This window comes from Aptenodytes patagonicus, chromosome 7 (assembly GCF_965638725.1).
Source record: "Aptenodytes patagonicus chromosome 7, bAptPat1.pri.cur, whole genome shotgun sequence".
Classification (NCBI taxonomy): domain Eukaryota; kingdom Metazoa; phylum Chordata; class Aves; order Sphenisciformes; family Spheniscidae; genus Aptenodytes; species Aptenodytes patagonicus.
The window spans coordinates 29,024,797-29,042,149 of record NC_134955.1 but is presented as its reverse complement, the minus strand read 5'-3'; the positions used below and the strand labels follow the sequence as shown (position 1 = coordinate 29,042,149).

The following is a 17,353-nucleotide window of genomic DNA, read 5'->3' as shown; positions in this document are numbered from 1 at the left end:
TTTTCAAGGAAATACTGTAGTTTAACTGCCCATTTTCTATCTACAGTGTTGATTTTCAAGCAGAGCAGGCTATTTTGGAGTTATGCCCTGGCTTATATGAAGATGAAAGATGTCTCCAACTAGGCTCAATTAAAAAAGTTCTCCAGATGCATTCAAATCTGGCTTAAATATAGCATGAACTCAAAAATTAAAAGTTGAGCCAGAAAATCAGTTCTAAAGGAAGGGTAGCAGGAAGAAGGTGTGGAAGGATTTTCTTCTTTTTAATGATATCATGAAATAGTCACTTGCATTTCCTAAATTAAGTTATTCCGGTGCTAATGTATATTAGATATGCAAAAATTAAGTTCACAAACCAACAGCGAGAAGTCTAGGTGGAGTTACATTAAGAGAAGAATGGGAAATCCAAGTTTAGATGCCAGTATGGATTTAATCATGATTTAAGCCTTACAAAAGGACTGAGAAAGCTTAGCAATATTTCAGTCATATGCAAATGATTATAACATTGGTTTTGCAAAAGAGTTTGGGGCAAAAGAGGCAGCAGGGAGAGATGCATGCACTCTGCCTATCTACAGTCATCTGTACAACATTCAAAACTTGTTTCAGCCAGTATATCTTGAGAATATGGAAGATGATAACTTAATGAGAAGTCGTTACATTCACATTTTCACACAATATTTGGACGCAAATTAAATAAATACCAAAGATTAAAATAGTAAGCTCATGCAGATCTGTCAAACAAACATTCACCTTCTAAACAGGCGCTGTTCACACTGATCAGAGGATTCGAAAGGGTCTGACAATTCACAGAGGCAGTTAACTTACTCCTACTTACGTCCAGATAGACCAGTATCTTTTTGACAGGAAAAATGAGTGACTACTTCAAACTAAGAAAGGAATCTACAAAGAGTCAATTATGGGAGGAGGTAGAGCTAAGTATCACTACAGGGTTTCATTATTAAAACCAAACTCTGGGAAGGTGCAGAATTGTTTTTCATATATTTTAAGACTGCTTTATCAACAGCTGGCATAAATGGATGCTTGCAGTTACATGGAAATTAGCGTATCTTTATCATTCATGCCATTTACTTAAAGATAGGTGTTTAGTAATACGTACCGTTCTGGATAAACAATTGGAACTGAAATTAAGCATCACCCACCTCAATTTATTAGTTACTACACATTCATATGGCATATTTGCACACTTCCTCCATTTCTGATAGAATAACTGCCATTTTAATATGCCCTTGATGGATCTTGGGGAAAGGAGGGATTAGAAACTCCAGACAAAAGTGGCAGGAGTGAGAAGTGAGTGACTTCATTATTTATTTCCAGATTTTGAGCCCTAAAGTTCTCATGGTATTCATTAGGTGTATCTACAACATACAGGCATATCTTGCCTACCTTCTTATGCAGAAGCATTTCAAAGTGCTCTTTCCTACCGGTTAACTGCACCCAGTTTCCCTCCTGCTCTCTAGCTTTCTTGTGCTTACTTTCCTCTCACCAAAACACAGCCTTTCATCTTTACAGAATATGATGGAACATGTTTCGGGTACAATTTTCTGATAATGTGTTCGAAAAGCCTCCATAAAAATTCACCTTTACTATGGATGACAAGCATTCAAGAAGAACAGTCTCACAGGATGTATTTATGCATGTTACCAATCTTTTCATTACTCAGTTATGGTACCTGTAATAAATATAGCAACATTAATGCTTAAACCTATTCCTTACAGTTTCTGAAGACTTAAATAACAAGTTTCCTTTGTCAGTCTAAACCACATGTTTACATTTATTCAACTATACAAAACCATGGTTAAATTACACTACCATTCTTAAAATCCCCCCCTAAATCCTCTTCCCCATTACTTGCTATTTATTGGCAAGGTTAAAAGGAGTCTCACCCCGAACATACAGGATTTAGAATAACCTCAACTACCTCAGTTTGCTGTAAACTTTAAATACAAGCAAAATAATAATAGAGATAAGCTCGCTTTTATAGTGTGCATTTTTTCTGATGACATTCTACAGTTTCAACTATTCTTCACAGTAAAGTATATTAAACGTTTTCCCCCACGAAAAAACCACAAGTATCCCTATGCTAACAACTATTTTTGAGTACTTTTTCCTGTAAGTGTATACAGTACTTCAGAAATCAAAGTAACAAAGGGATCCACTTTATTCTTTCCATGTCAAGAGCAAATGCATTAGAATACAAGTCTAGTTTTCACAAGACTGTTTTCTTGAAGATTCAATGAATTTCACTGCAACTACAGTAAGAGACATTTTCATTTTATTTTCAAATATAGGGGAAAGAGACACGCTATTTCTTTAGTATATGCTTATCACCATCACCTTTTACCATAAGGTCAAAAGACTATTCCTGTAAGCTTTCTTCCACATTTAAGACAGAATGTTGCTCCAACTTTTCCAAGAAATTGTGATAGGGACAGATGTAGAAATTCCTCTGTATTTGACATGATATTGCTAAAAAGCATTTGTTTGCTGCCCACTCCTTTCTTTACATTTCTTTAGTCAAATAAACATGACCTCTTCCTTGTCACTGGAAAAAAGTACTGCTATGATACATACTCGATGATGATATATCTGCATGATCATATTATATTTTTTAATTAACTATGGAGGAAAAGAAGCAGAAAAAAAGGTGTTACTTCAAGATTACATCCCTCCTGCTCCTTTATGTTAGCCCTGCTCTACCTCAGTCTTTCACTAGTGTCACTGGTAACAATCTCCACCCCACCTCCCCAAAGTAAAAAAAAGTACACACTGGTAAACTTCCTCATGGAAAGAAAAAAAAAAAAAAATCAAGAATACATTCTTCATGTTTTTTATTGTAAGGACTATATTCAACACAAACAAAAGCTGAGTAGTGATAGGTAATTGTGGGTGAAAGTCTACAAAACAGAATGCCAAAGGAAGACACTATCATAGAATATACAGTGAACGAAAGAGTGCTAAGACTATTGCTTCTTACAAAGATGTAAAAACGTAATAAAAACCAGTGCTACACAGCAACAGAATTCATTCATATTTACAACCCAAGCTTAGATTTGGCAATTAAAACTATTTTGCAAAAAGTTACTCTTGACTTCTCTTTACTGAAGAGAGGGATGGAGGAAGAAAGAGCAAACCAGTTTTTAAACCAATGCATTCAGGGTTTCCAAACTGCAGCACTCACATTTATAGCTGAGGAACAAGACTGTTAAACTGAATTCACCTTATTGCCCCCAGGTTAGAAAAATAAGGTAACCACAGTTTAGAACTCCATGGTAATAACTTAAAGAGACTAGCAGAAGAAAATAATCATCTGAAGGATTCATGTTTACTGCCCTTTAAATGCAAATTATCTTCAAATAAGTTTTTCTCTTTTTGAAGTTTTTCTTCCATATGATAACGCAATCAGCATACGTTGCTCCATCATCTCTCAGGTGAAACAAATCAAAGCATTTATTTTCACCTCTCACATTTTCAAGAAACATATGAACATATGACGTACCTTATGCTGTAACAGTTTAACCCTGCATCAGCTAACAAATTTCCTTAGGTTTAAGCCTACACGCTGCACAGCCTACTTGCTTTCTTTTCGTACTTTGTCAGATCTCTTCAATTTCACAAACTTCTGAACAGAGTTGTTATTAATTCTCAGCAAGAAACCTAAGCCACTATGAATCACTGCAGTGACTGGCAGCAAGTGTCAGCACTACTCTCACAATGCTTCAGAAATGGAGAGAAGTCCTAAAGCAACTAAAAGCTTTTAGCTAACCTACCACTGACTTGGTTCTTGCACGAGTCTTCATGCAACTTCATTAAATAAGAGAGCAAAGAAAAAGGGTACATTAGGCTGACATAATATTTCAGAAGCCAGAAATATTTCAGTATTCTGCCTCTCTAACACCAGGGTCTCAGCTCCGAGTAGGGACACCACACAGGCTGGAACTTTAGTTCTTCACATTTCATTAAAAGCTTATCAAACAGTAACAATTATGCCTCCTGTAACTGTCCACAGTGGAGTTAGGCCCTCAGAGTTTATTCATCGGACATCAGACATCGAGACTACTTACTTGGCTCTAAACAAGAGTACAGATAACACGTTGCACTCCTCCTTAAAGAAATGCACTGCACAATGTAAAGCATTTATTTACTATGCAAAACTGCACGTTTCTCCATGCTGTGTGAAAATTAAATTGTTGGATAATATTCTCCCCATAAAACAATTATAATAATTATTTTTCCTAAAGAGAAATGAAAGTGAGAACAGAAAAAAGGGCTTTTTTGTAGTCTCTAAAATGCTGCTTAACTCTGCATTGCTAAGCCACAGATGTCTATACAACAGATTTCTACAAATAAGAGGGAGTGAGCATTTCTCTGCATTGGGAAGTTGTGGGTTTTTTCCTAGAACTCACATTTGCCATGACCGTTGCATTTTAGCAGCCATACTACTTTAACAACACTATCATCTGGGACACTGGCAGCTCTGTGGTAGATATAACAAGATATTTAAGCTTCAACAATCACAGAGAAGTTCACTGTTCTACTGATAATCAAAACCATAAAAATACAAAGAAGGAAACTGGACTGTGACTTCATATTGACTGTATTCGCTGTGTGGTGGAAGCGAAGACAGAAACTTATTTTTCAAAGTCTTTTGGAAACTTAGCCCATGTTCATCCCATGAACAAGTGTGCTTTAGTACTTTGAGCTGTAATTTTCAGCAGAAAAAAATACAGTTGCATTTCTGGTGATGGGTAATTTAAAATACATGTTAGTATAGACCACTGTAACATAATTTTAAGAGTTATGAATCCAAATTTAAAAGTTACAGTAAGATATACTTACTTCTTTCTTACCTTCCACTCACTATCTCACTGCCTGTCCCTGCTGATCATGTGAACTGGTAGTCAATATGACTTACTTCGTGGCATCAAGGCAAGCTAATTTTGAAATTACGATGGGCCTCCAGAGCTTACCAGAGAATTCTGAAGCTGCTTGCTGTGAGACATAGCCACATGCAGAGGCTCATGCTGGTTTCAGAGAGTAAATCATCTTCAGGAGATGCATGCCATCACATCAGCAAAACCTCAGGTTTTGTTGAATTAGTATTCTCATTAAAAAATCATTTTCTTTATTATCCTTACATGTTCCTTCCTAGACTCACTGTTCCACTACTAAAACATACTATAATTTTTTAGTAAATAGAATTTCTAGATAAATGTTAATCACTGTCTGCCCATTTCCTTAGGAAAGGTAATTCTCAAAACAGAACACATGCAGATGATACCTGCATTCATCTGTTATCTAGATGTGACACTGATCTGTAACTATATTCTAATTTTTAATACCCTGTATTGGGTATGGGAACTATGTTCCAAAGTGTTTCCCCTCTTCAAAGGTGTTATCTATTCACCTAATTTGGTTCCATTATTGACACAATAGCAGTGCAATTAAGGGACTGCTTAAGTCAATTTAGTTTTGGGGGGGGGGGGGTTATGTATGAGGGTTTTTTGTGTGTGTTACTGTTTTGTTTTTCTAAAAACATAAGCGAGAACCAGTTTTGTAGATCTCTCAGTGTTACTTATTCTTCTTCTCTTTACCCACAAGATGCACCTTTAAGTTCCACAATCTATTAAGCATTCAGTTGTAATTATTACTCATACTTTAGACCTGTCAAAGAGAATTCCTACCAAATGGCAAACGTAAGACAACTGTGGTGTAATTTATCATGGTAAAAACACACAACTAATTTCCAAATTGTCTATTAGGTATCCATAACTGACATGAATTTAGTTGGTCTAGACATAAAGAAAAATTACAGCATACTCATCCAGACATACAGTGTGGACCAACTAAGACAAAATCTAAAGATTTGCCTAAACCAGAATGTTCTGGTTTAGAATAAGTTTCAAGATAATAATAATAAAGGATGTGACAAAATTCATTCATTTTCCCAGCTCCCTTAATATAAAACATTTCAACACAAGAAAAATTGCTATAGCTTCCACTGATTGCACTAGTTGCTCGTTTGATAGACTCGCAATAACTCATCCTGCCTTTTGTTGAGAAATCAAATAAAAATCCAAAATGTCTCGTTGCCCACACTTATTTTTGCACTTAAAAATTTAGCAGCTCTCTTGGAAGCTGGGAAAAGGAGACATCTTTAGAACAGGGTGTTAAAAAATATATCTCTGTTTCCCTACCTGTTTCTCACTCAGAGCTGTGATTTTGGCTTGAAGTTCATGAAGCTGTTTCTTCAAATCAGCGTTCTGATTAGAAAGAAAAAATATCTGTGAGAAAGATATTCCATTTGTTAACATAGAGTAGTAGCAGGAAGGTGGGTTTTTTTGTTTTGTTTTTTTGCATAGTGTACTACAAATACAGCACCTCTGGATGTACAGCCAATAAAATTCAAGAGGCTCAACAAAGCCTTACTTAAGTCACTGAGTGCAACAATAATCAGAGGACCTTTCTAGCACTCGGAGAGACAACCCAGTTTGGAATGAAGATTTCATTGAAACATCCATTAGTGCTTGCTGCATTATAAAGCACATTTGTACATTTCATCAAGCTTACAAATTAAACGAGAAATGTTAATATGTAATACAATAGTATCATATTGTATATGATGTATGCTATGGTATGTTACCTAAAGCATTCTCACCTATGTTACTTATGCAAAGACATTATCATACCTTTGACTGTGTAGAGCATCAGCAAACATATCTATTAAAACTTAATTGACACACATGTCAAATGAAGGCAAACATATTTAAGTTTTCATTTCCATGTATGTTTATGCCTTAGACTGTATTTAAGAGAATTACATTTGCCTTAGCGCATCATTCATATCAGCACTTCGCTTACAATAGCACTTTCTTAAGTTTAAGATTTGAAAGCTGTAAGCATCACTATAAAGATGCAGTCAGAAAACAAGTTTTACCAGGACTATTTCTTTCCTACTAAAAATAAAATTTAAAAATCTGTCCTCAGTTTAAAGCCTGTGAAGCTCTGAAGAAACATGACAAGGAAGCAAGTTTGCCTATATTTTTCTCTTTTTCCACTTTTTTTATTCTCATTGATGTTGTAAACTCTTTACACTAGATTACGCAGGTTTGCTGTGCTACACAGAAATATTAAAACATAGGACTAATATCATTACAGGAACTTCATGCTCAGGAGAGCTTCCCTATTTTTATATTCCTCCATACAATTTTGAAATGCATTACAGTCTCAGCTTGTAGATAGTCTTCTCCAATATATACACAATTCTAGCAAAACCAGATATTGACCAGTCATCCTCCCTTCTTCTAGATTCCACTTAATAATCTGGGATAAAAATGCATTAAGAGCATTGGAAGCAGAGACCAGATTTACTCTTCCTGGCTCCAGGAACTTTGCACAGCTGCTTGCAGCATGACCTGGCTTTCAGCAGATATGAACTGAAAGCGAACTGTTCTGCAGGCTAATCATTAGCAGACTTGCCCAGCAAGAGTCACAGACCTTACTCAAATCCCATCAAAATAAGGAAGTTCTAGAAAGCAGATTTTCCAATACCACCCTACTCCCTGCTCATCCCTCCCTGTCAGGGGTCTAACTACTTGACTGTTACAAAAATCTGTCTTCCCACTCCACTGAGCTCAGAAAAATATATGCTCAGAAAATTACAGGGCATTTAGTATTGCATGGGGATGGAAGCACTTCATAGCAAGCCTCAAGTGAGCTGCCTTTATCCTTCTACTCAACATTTCAGGCTAGTTAGAGAACGCCACGGAACTCCCCATTCAGCACACTGGAGTGCTTAATTGCTGTATAAGATAACCCAGTCTCCTTCCACAGTCACTGGAAAAGGGATGACTTCTGCTGTCTATGCAAGGAGTCTAGTTATCCAACTTCAGTAGCTCTGAAACATCCCAAGGCCAAGTGCCCACTCTCCAGGCACCACAGTGCTGAAGTTGGATACCTAAGACAGGCAAACTGAACACAGTATTAAGCTACATTTGGACAAAATATCCCATCTCTTCTTGTACAACTCTGAACCTTCTGATACTCAAAAAAGAAAAAAGCTAATTCTAGTAATGGCAGATTTTATAAAGAGCAGCTTCCAATAGAATCAGAAACATACTGCATGTTTGAACTGCACCATAGCCTGCAAGAGTTGCTTGATTTAAACTATTAAGAATGTGAGGCAAAAGGGTCCATAAAGTCAAAAGTTTTGGTTTAAACCATCCAACAATCATTGTTTAAAGACTTGCCATAATAGTTTTCTTCTAAACAGTGTGTTAGCAAGGAAAAACATGATCAAGAATATCTAAAATTAATTCTCTAGCTTCATGCACTGTTATTTCATGCATTTTTAAAGGTAAATAATACAATATAAAAATAAATAGTTACCTGCGGATCTTGCTTCATTTGGGCAACCAATTTCTAGAAAGAAAAAAGATGCAACAATACAATGAAGATTTCATTACAGATCTTGTTGAACAGTTTAAAATTCACCATTTTTGAAGAACCTTCGTAAAAGCAAAATATTCAGTTTACAGCATTTCAATAGCAAGGCCTAGAATCCACTATTATATAATTTCCAAACCCATTCTTACTAATATAGTAAAACAACCGCACTAAGCCACCACTTTTGTTTCTCCTCCTAAACAGCTCTTGAACAAGTGATGCCTTTTAAGGACAATTTAAGCCAGCTGGGTAAGATAATCTAATAGCTGTGTCTCCTCTAGAACTGCTGCCTTTGCTTGCAGTCACAAGAAACACAAGTCACAGATAACCACTGCAGGCACAAAAGCAGTTTGTATATTCAAGAGCAGAACATTTCAAGTACTAAGGGTCCGCCTGTGTGTTGGCTTGGCTGGTACCACATGGAAGACCCATGTTCAGAAGTATCTTTGCCACTTTTCTCCCTCAGAGAGAGATTGAGATCATTGTAGAAGAGATGCCCTCCACATCCAAAGGAAAGCAGACAGATGGTTACCATTCACTATTCTTCCTCCTTCACTTCCTTCAGGCAGCTGCAGGAGAATGCTGTCTATTGCTAAGCAAGGAAAAAGTTACCAGGCTGTCACCAAAGAAAACCAGAGCCCAGAATGAAGAGGCAATGTAAACCAAAAACTTCCAATTTCTTTTTTGGTTACAGCAATGTGATGAATAAACATGGCTATGTCCCTTCCACACATGCAAGGAACAATGTAAAATCTGTACTTTCTTCCCCATTTGCTCATCAGAATCAGGAAAAGGAGTGAGAAACAGATGTACAAAGCAAGCAAGAAAAATGTATGTTTCATTTCACCTGCATTGATACCACTTGGAGAATTCAGACTTTGTCAACTAATTCTCTTTAAAAATTTGTTTCATTTCACATCCTAAAAATGGTATTAATAAAAAAAAGCATAACACAAAGATAATTCTGTGTCAGACCACAGGTTTACCTGCTGCATTTTCTTTCTAGTACTAGCCAATAGCAAACAGAGGCATCAGCATGATGTCTATGCTGGTCAAGCAGAGGGTGTTATCTCCCCTCTTTCAGAAATTTGCATCTCTGATGTCTTCAAAGATTATGTCTTAGATTTAATAGCTAGTAACACACTTTTCTTCCATTAATCTGCCTTAATTACTTTTTGAACTCAGGATCTTGAGTGTTTTCCTGTGACAATAAGTTCCAAAGTTAAACTACAGGACTCTTATGTGAAAGGACCTCATTTTTCTTTTGAATCTACCTCCTGATAGTGCAAGCATGAGGGGCAAATAAGATTATGGAAAAACAGTCTTGACTTGAGTCAAGAGGAGTTGGAAGTTGGACTTCATGATCCTTATGGGTCCCTTCCAACTCGAGATATGCTACGATTCTATGACTGTTTCTCTATTCACCTTCTTCCTACATTTTTTCCACACCACACATTCCCCCATCAGTCACCGCTTCTTCACATTGAAAGTCTCCTTATGCACGAATCATTCCATTGCTTTGTTCACTCTTAGCACTCTTCCCTGTACTTCTCTAGTTCGTCTCTATTATCTGGAGACAAAGTTTAAAACTGCATGCAACACTCAAGTACTCTGTACTGCAAGAACTCCTTCCACAGTGCTAATAGCGAATTCACAGCCTGCTATTGCAGATGTAAAAGCAGGACTGTTCTTCCAAAGTGCATCACTTGGCATTTATCTACACTGAATATTATTGTTTCGTCATGCCGCCATTCAATGTCACGGGAGCTGAGGTGCTATGTCAACCTTTTGCTTACATGCTTAGCTTATTTTTCCTTGGTGCTTTCTACCACATCAGAGTTTGACAAGCAACATATCTGTTAGTTCCTATACAAGTGCTTGTACAGACTCAGTCATAAGACAATACAGTCAGTGACTGTAAACTGTTCATGAAGTATTGCTAAATTTATGGATCACACAATACTGCATCATCCAATCATAAGAAAAAAAAAACCCACAACTGTTTTTTTGCACTGACCCCAAATGCAAGCTAGATTTAAGATCTTTTAAAACCTACCAATCTTTTTGCTACCAAATAAGAGAAGGAAGAGGATGTTTGAGGTTCTTTCCACATATCAGCTCGAGGAGTCATCCATGAAGCCCAACCCTTCTGTGAGAATAGCTAAATATAGCTCCTTTAACACCTCTTGTGATCAAAACTATGACAAGCAGACTGTTTCAAAATAACCTTAATTAAGTCAACACAGTAGCAGAATGAACTACTTAGATTTGATGCATCTCTTCTCAGGACAAGCAATATAGTTTTGACATGGAAGATACCTGAATATTCAAGTTGTACTCTGATATAGCAAGTGACCTGCTCAGACTTCATTTATGGAGGATTCTTCGATCATCAAAATGAAACAAAAGAAGTAGCTTTTTCTAAACAACTAAAACACCTCCTCTGGGTCCTTACTGGTAGTTTAAGATACACTTTGCCAAAGCAGTAGCAAAGCTTCAGAGAGAGTTCTGGAGGTGAACTGGAATAGGCAGGAAACAAGGAGCTGTTCTTCAAACAAAAATACAGTCATACTGACCATCATGTTCTACAGCTATGTAAGCAGTCACAGGTAACACGCAGCATCAGGAAGCTGGGAGGCTTTGCTCACAGTGCAGAGCTGAACTCTGTACGCTCATCAAACACCTGTCCACCACTTACAAGGGGACGAAAAACTATGACTGTATGAGTGTTAGCAAGCTTTTTTAGAGAGTCCTCAGAAAAAGAAATATTAGATAAGTAAAAAGATGACAAGTGAGACAATTCTCCACAAATTCCAAGCACTGCCAAGAGAAGGGATATATTGTATCTCTTTAAGTTACAAAATTCAAAAGATATACCATACAGTTCAAGCATTTCACTTAAGATTTCTTTTTTTTGTGCCAAAACCAGTTTCATTTCTATCAGTGGCCATTTGACGAGCACAGCAGTAACCACTCAGGCACAGTTCAAGAAAAGTTTACTGAAGGACCCAACATGTTGCCGCAAGCGTTATTTCCTATTGTAAACATTTAGTCTTGTTCTTAGCCTTAATTATGGGAACATACAGTATCTTGAAGAAAAAGACAACCTTCTGATATAATGGCTTGTCTAGTGTCACCAACTAAAACCAAATTTAATTAAAGTTGATTTCAGTGCAGAGCTCACTTTTAATGAGGATCGGGCAAAGCTAAGGCAAACAGGGTCAAAAAGCCTTGAAGTTGTTAAAAAAAAGTTTTTTTGGACATTTTCCAGTCTTCATCCCTGTTCATCATCATCATTATGAACGGATGCTAAAGATTATTCAAAATTCGCAGTCTTAAAATTTTTGGTTAGCTTAGGCATAAAGGGGAATGAAGACACACACAAGAGGTAAATGCTGTTATACAAACACAAGTATGACTAGCATTCTGATCACCATACAGCAGACAATACTTGAAAAAAAATACTTACTGGCTTTAAACATTTTATGCCTGCAGCAAAATGCCATGGGTGATTTCTGAATTTCCTTACCCCCATAACAAAACTTCATTGAAGTTTTGAATGCAAGGGCCTTGGAGTTTCTGAGGAGATCAAAATACTTGTCTGTAGTTCTGGAAATTCACCTTTAGCTTTTTAAAGTTTTTCTCCCTAGCTGAAAGTTGTATTTTGTTAAAGCAGACATAGCTTCATTTTACTAATCCACCCATTCAAGTTCTTGCACTACGCTCATCATTGCAGCAGCTACTGAACAAGTCTTCTAGAACACTTGTTTAGACAAGTCACCAGGTAATTTGGAAACATTTTCCAAATTTTATGTGATGGGTTACACTGATCAGTGTAACCTATCATATATTTCTTTTATCCACTGTAACAGTTGTGAGTTTCAGATATCCAACAAATACTTGGAGAACTGTCTTTAGAAAAGGTCTCATCAATAAATTTAACATTTCAAGTTGGCAGCTACTCTACGTTTATGGCTGTAACCATTTTGTTCCAAGAATTAACATGCATATGTCCTCTTACATTTGCTAAATTAGGTTTTATTATTTTTAATATTTCTCATTTGTATTGTAATGGAATGGCAAACTGCAACTCTACTGCCATATAGTATTGGACAGGCTACCAGTAAAAGACCCAACAAGTAAAATTTTCTGAGCCCAAGCACTACAACGTTTTGGTTAGCAAAACTGTAAAATTACAATTTTAGAAGGCACTAAAGTAGAAGACACTCCAGAAGAGAAGCACCAGGTGAGACTACACAGCACTACGCACATTTCGCTTGAAAGTTCCTCCACCATATTCTTCCATTGCCACCTGAATACTGAAGTTGGCTTCAGGACATTAGAAAAACCTTCCAGACGGAAGTTGCTGAACACAAGAGTTTTCAGAATGTTTTTCACTGCTACAAAATATGTATAAAAAAAAAATCCCCACCCACAGCCCGAAATGTAGAATTTTCACATTTGCTAAAAAACAACAGGTGGTGGGGTCAAAATGCAGAGCATAAAATTCTAAAGTAGCTTCAAGCTTATAAAACAATTATTACTACAGTTGTAGTGCTATTACTTAATGCTACGATTAGTATTACTACTATCAGCAATACTAATGCTGCTATTACTTGAAATTATAAAGCAAGAAAGAATACAAATTACCTGGTGAACCTGAATTTCCACTTTCAGAGCCTCCTGTAGAGTCTGCAGCTCCATTCTCTACCTTCTCCACTTTCTCTAGAAGCGTCTTTGCTGATTCCAGTGCCTTTAGTTTCTGGTTTCCTCTTTAACACCAGTGCTATAGAAAAATAAAGGTTTTGTTTTGATTAGTGAAGAAGAGAAGTCAATTTGAAAAAAGGAGATTATAACAGAGCAGGAATTCAGTAGTGAACTATATTCAGCTGCAGCTTTCTAGCCTAAACACAAACAATCTTTCGAACACAAGAAATCTACAGGCTGTACAAAATGCCTGTCTTGGAGCCATTTAGCCAAATTTGTTACTTCCCACATATCCCAAAGTTGACATACCTGTCCCTTATCTTCATTTGCAGGCAGCTATTTCCTACCAATATCCTATTGCAGCTGCATATTAGAAAATTTAACTACCGAGAACATTTTAAAAATCTGTGTAGATGAAAAAAATATTCTAGAGACTAAAATTCTGCAACCCAAACAGCAATAAATTGTTAAACAGAACCTACTGCATTAACATACTTCCATGACACTAGAGCTGTTCTTAGATGGGATAGTCTGCATGCAATTTGACAGAACAACATTAATACATTAATAACACACTGCCTAAAGTTTGTGCCGAGTTAGTAATTTCAGTTGAAACCTATTTTGAAGGAACTCAAGATTGATATAAAGCAGGACAAGACTTTTTCAAAACCATTAATTTTAAAATCCTTTTAATCTTGGAATTCTACTTGTAGAACATGAGTATGAGTTTACCATCTTCACTTGTACTACAAACAAATGAATCCCCCCAACCTCTGACATAGAAAAGCATTATCAGCCATACTTCTAAAAGCCTTGAAAGTTGGACAATAGATTTTTGTTCAGAAATACATTAAAAGTATCAGCTTCTGAAACAGTATTAAGATTCCTGTCTCTAACCCATATGCTCAAATCACAATAGAACCTGTGTAAAAACATCTATAAAGACATGCACATAAAAGCCATCGGAAAACATTATGTAGCAACCTTTCCAGTCACTTTTCCATCCAGACACCACACATTAAAGAGTTGCTGAAGTGTTAAAATAGTTCCAATTTTTTTATTTTCTTGAAAATTGCTCACAATTATTGCACAGGTATTGTAGCCAACTCAGAGGCCTTCATAATGGGACTTCATTGTTTTCAAAAGGATATTGGCACTTTAGATTAGACATGTAGGCTGTAAAAAGAGAATAATTCCCGTAAGTTAGAGAATTTTATTTTAACATTGTCTCACTACAGGAAACTGAAGTGCTGGACAAGTTTGTGAACTCCTGAAAATAAAAAGTTGGGGGTGGGGTGTTTTATTTAAATTGTTTCTCTTTCCAAACAGAAATATGTTACAAAAAAAGAAGACTATAAAAGGGTTTTAAAAAGACTTGGCAGTGCTAGGTTAACAGTTGGACTTGATGATCTTAAAGGTCTTTTCCAACCTAAACGATTCTATGATTCTATTTAAACTCATTCTTTGTCAGTGCTGTCTGCTGTTAGCTTAAAGTTACTTATTTAAATAACAAAGGCCTGACCAGACTTTCTAGTCAACACATTAAATGACCTTCTGCAAGGGCCTCTCTCACATGTGACAGACAAGCAAAAACAGCTGCCTTTGCAGCACTACTCTCTATAAAATTGTAATTTGTATCAAGGGATACATGGAAACTACATATAGTTCCCTGTTCTATTACCACAAACAGTAATGAGAAAACAGAATCCCGGCTTATTACTTCCACTCACTGACAAGAACAACTATAGTCTGCACTAAGTCCCTTCCATTGAAGTTTCAAAGGAAACCATGTTTCAGAAAGCCATGTGGGAGACTGGCTAATGAAAACTGGAACCCACTGCAGCAGCAAAAAGTCTTTCATAAGCCTTGGAAATTCAATTTTGGGGTAAAGATACAGGCAGATATGGCCATAGTTTCTTTCTCAGTGTGTCTTCAATGAATGAGAAGGCAGTCATGATGAATAGCTAGTATCACTCTATAACTACATATTAACTTTACAGTGCAAAACAGCAGAAGAGACAGTTATCTCAACTGAGAATGTAAACAATATCCATAATTTTAGTACATGTGACTGTAAAACCCAGTACTAGTTCACGGGAAAAATGACACAGTACTTCTGTAAAAAAACATATAAAGATTGAGCAACTACTATTAATGCACAACTTCATCTGACACATAGAAATTGTAGTATCAGTGGTTCATAAAAACTAATCAAACCTAATTTCAGATGCCTTGAACAGCTAGAAAGATTTTTCAAAATTAATTTTTAAGAGGTTTAAGAAAAAAGTGATAGTGCTTTGCAGAAGCAAGTGGTTGCTCAGCCTAGCCACGTTTACAGGGGTGTAGACATGATCACTCTTGTATTGACAAACATATATTGTGACAAGTAAAAAAACCAAAACAATTCTAGTAACATACCAATCATTCAGTTCCATCTCAAAATATTTGTTACAATTTCAGATTTTTCTTTCATTGTAGTTTAAAGAGTTTGCAGATTTTAAGATTCCTTAAAATTTATTCCTTCAATATACATAAATTTGAAATAGGTGCCATACTATAACATCCTGAAGAATTAATTTCAATTCATAAGACCGAAGCTTCCAAGAAAAGGCAAGAGATTAACAAACTTTTGACCTTTTTTCCTTTTTCTTTTTTGGTAGGTTTTCTAACTCTTGACTCCTTCTTCCTACTTCCCCTCCTCCAGCATTCCCATTATAGCCTCAGAGCAACTCACTTTGCAGTATCATTTACCTCCAGTTACCTTCTGCCAGCAAAGTTACACTGAAGCACATTTTAAACATAGGAAACAACCTCCTCTTCAAAAACTAAGTGTCTGATATGTAAGGAAAGAGAAACTAACGCTGCTTCATCAGCGAAGGCCACACAGTGAAGAATGATCTTTTGCAATCACCTCTGCCAGCTGCTCTATTTGTCAGGTAGCAGCATCAGTGCTCTCCTTAGTAAAAAAAGAACCAGGATAAGCAATTACAAGAACTTCGTTACCATGTATTTGGCATGGCATCCCAGCTGAGGCATGCATCAACTCCATTTTAAAGACAAGGAAACAGGCAAAGGACAGTGAAGAATTTATTACGAGGTTCTGAAGTGTTCTAAGCATCCAAATCATTGGTGGGGTGGGAGAACACATTAAATAAGATGTTCATTTAAAAATTTGGTCAAGTTGCTGATTTCTGAATATGAAATACATACAGTTGTTTTTCAGTTGTACCCCTCTAGAACTGAAACACTCTAGAACATGCACTTGTAGCTTCCCTTCCCAAGCAGGAATAACTATCCAAAGTTATCCCTGTCCAAAATTCCCCTGAAGTACCTTAAACACTTATCCAATGTTAATTTTAAAAAAAAAAGTGATCATTCCTTACATCCAACAAACCCTAGACTGTATTTTTCTGTTTTATGGAGAATAATGCCTAGAAATACCTATGAGGGCAGCTGGTTAAGTATTGCTAGTATTTCCTTTGAGAGCAGATACATAACTACATAAGCAAGCGGTCACACACATTTTGTGAGTGCAAAAATCAGTATTTTTGGACTTTTATTCTTTTAGACTGAACTTCACGGGAAGATTTAAAAACTTAAGTCCAGTGGCATTATAAACTACCTAGAATACCACATCCGAAGATGTATAAAACCATCCCTGGATTAATCATAAAACATACTGCATTTTCCACTTTACTCTTACGACAGCAGAATTATTTTAATTAAAAAGCTTGTAGATGATTGAAATTGCATGGATAGGTTGGTCTGCAAACATCCTTCATCCCATTAGTTTTTAAAGGAAAACATGCAAATGCCTTGTTCAATGCTAGAATCAGTGATTTCCAAAAGGAAAGCAGAGGACTGTGGAGTACATGCATCTCTTGTACATCCAGACATACTTCCAAGCCTCAGCCAGAAAGAGCGCTGAGAGCAAGAGGTAGATTTGCCATTCCTTGGATTGATTTCAACTATTGGAGGCAGCAGTCCTCCATTCAATTTCTTGCTGGCATACATTTGTTATAAATAATCCATTATTTCTTATGTGGTTGCTTCAAGACTTAAAATTTCATACTCAGATAAGTACCCCAATGCACCGCAGTTAAGGTAGTAGATGTTTATATACTATATAAATATTCAGAGACTGAATGAGACCTTAAACTCTACAATAATCACGTAAGTGCATTAG

General features: G+C 36.4%; 1 protein-coding gene across 13 annotated transcripts in view; it reads right to left on the bottom strand.

Annotated features, from left to right (window-relative positions):
* Positions 1 to 17,353, bottom strand: part of PHF21A (PHD finger protein 21A) — a 135,926-nt gene that overhangs the window by 84,357 nt on the left and 34,216 nt on the right. For 7 of the 13 annotated variants that reach the window (XM_076344575.1, XM_076344572.1, XM_076344573.1 and 4 more), the window contains 3 exons: positions 13,111 to 13,246; positions 8,404 to 8,436; positions 6,213 to 6,299 (listed from right to left, as the gene is read on the bottom strand). In XM_076344575.1, the coding sequence (XP_076200690.1) occupies positions 6,213 to 6,299; positions 8,404 to 8,436; positions 13,111 to 13,164 (174 nt within the window). In that variant the 5' untranslated portion in view covers positions 13,165 to 13,246. Of the gene's footprint in view, positions 1 to 6,212; positions 6,300 to 8,403; positions 8,437 to 13,110; positions 13,247 to 14,151; positions 14,185 to 14,247; positions 14,344 to 17,353 lie in introns of those variants that run through there. The other 6 variants (XM_076344581.1, XM_076344577.1, XM_076344584.1 and 3 more) reach the window with 3 other exon arrangements.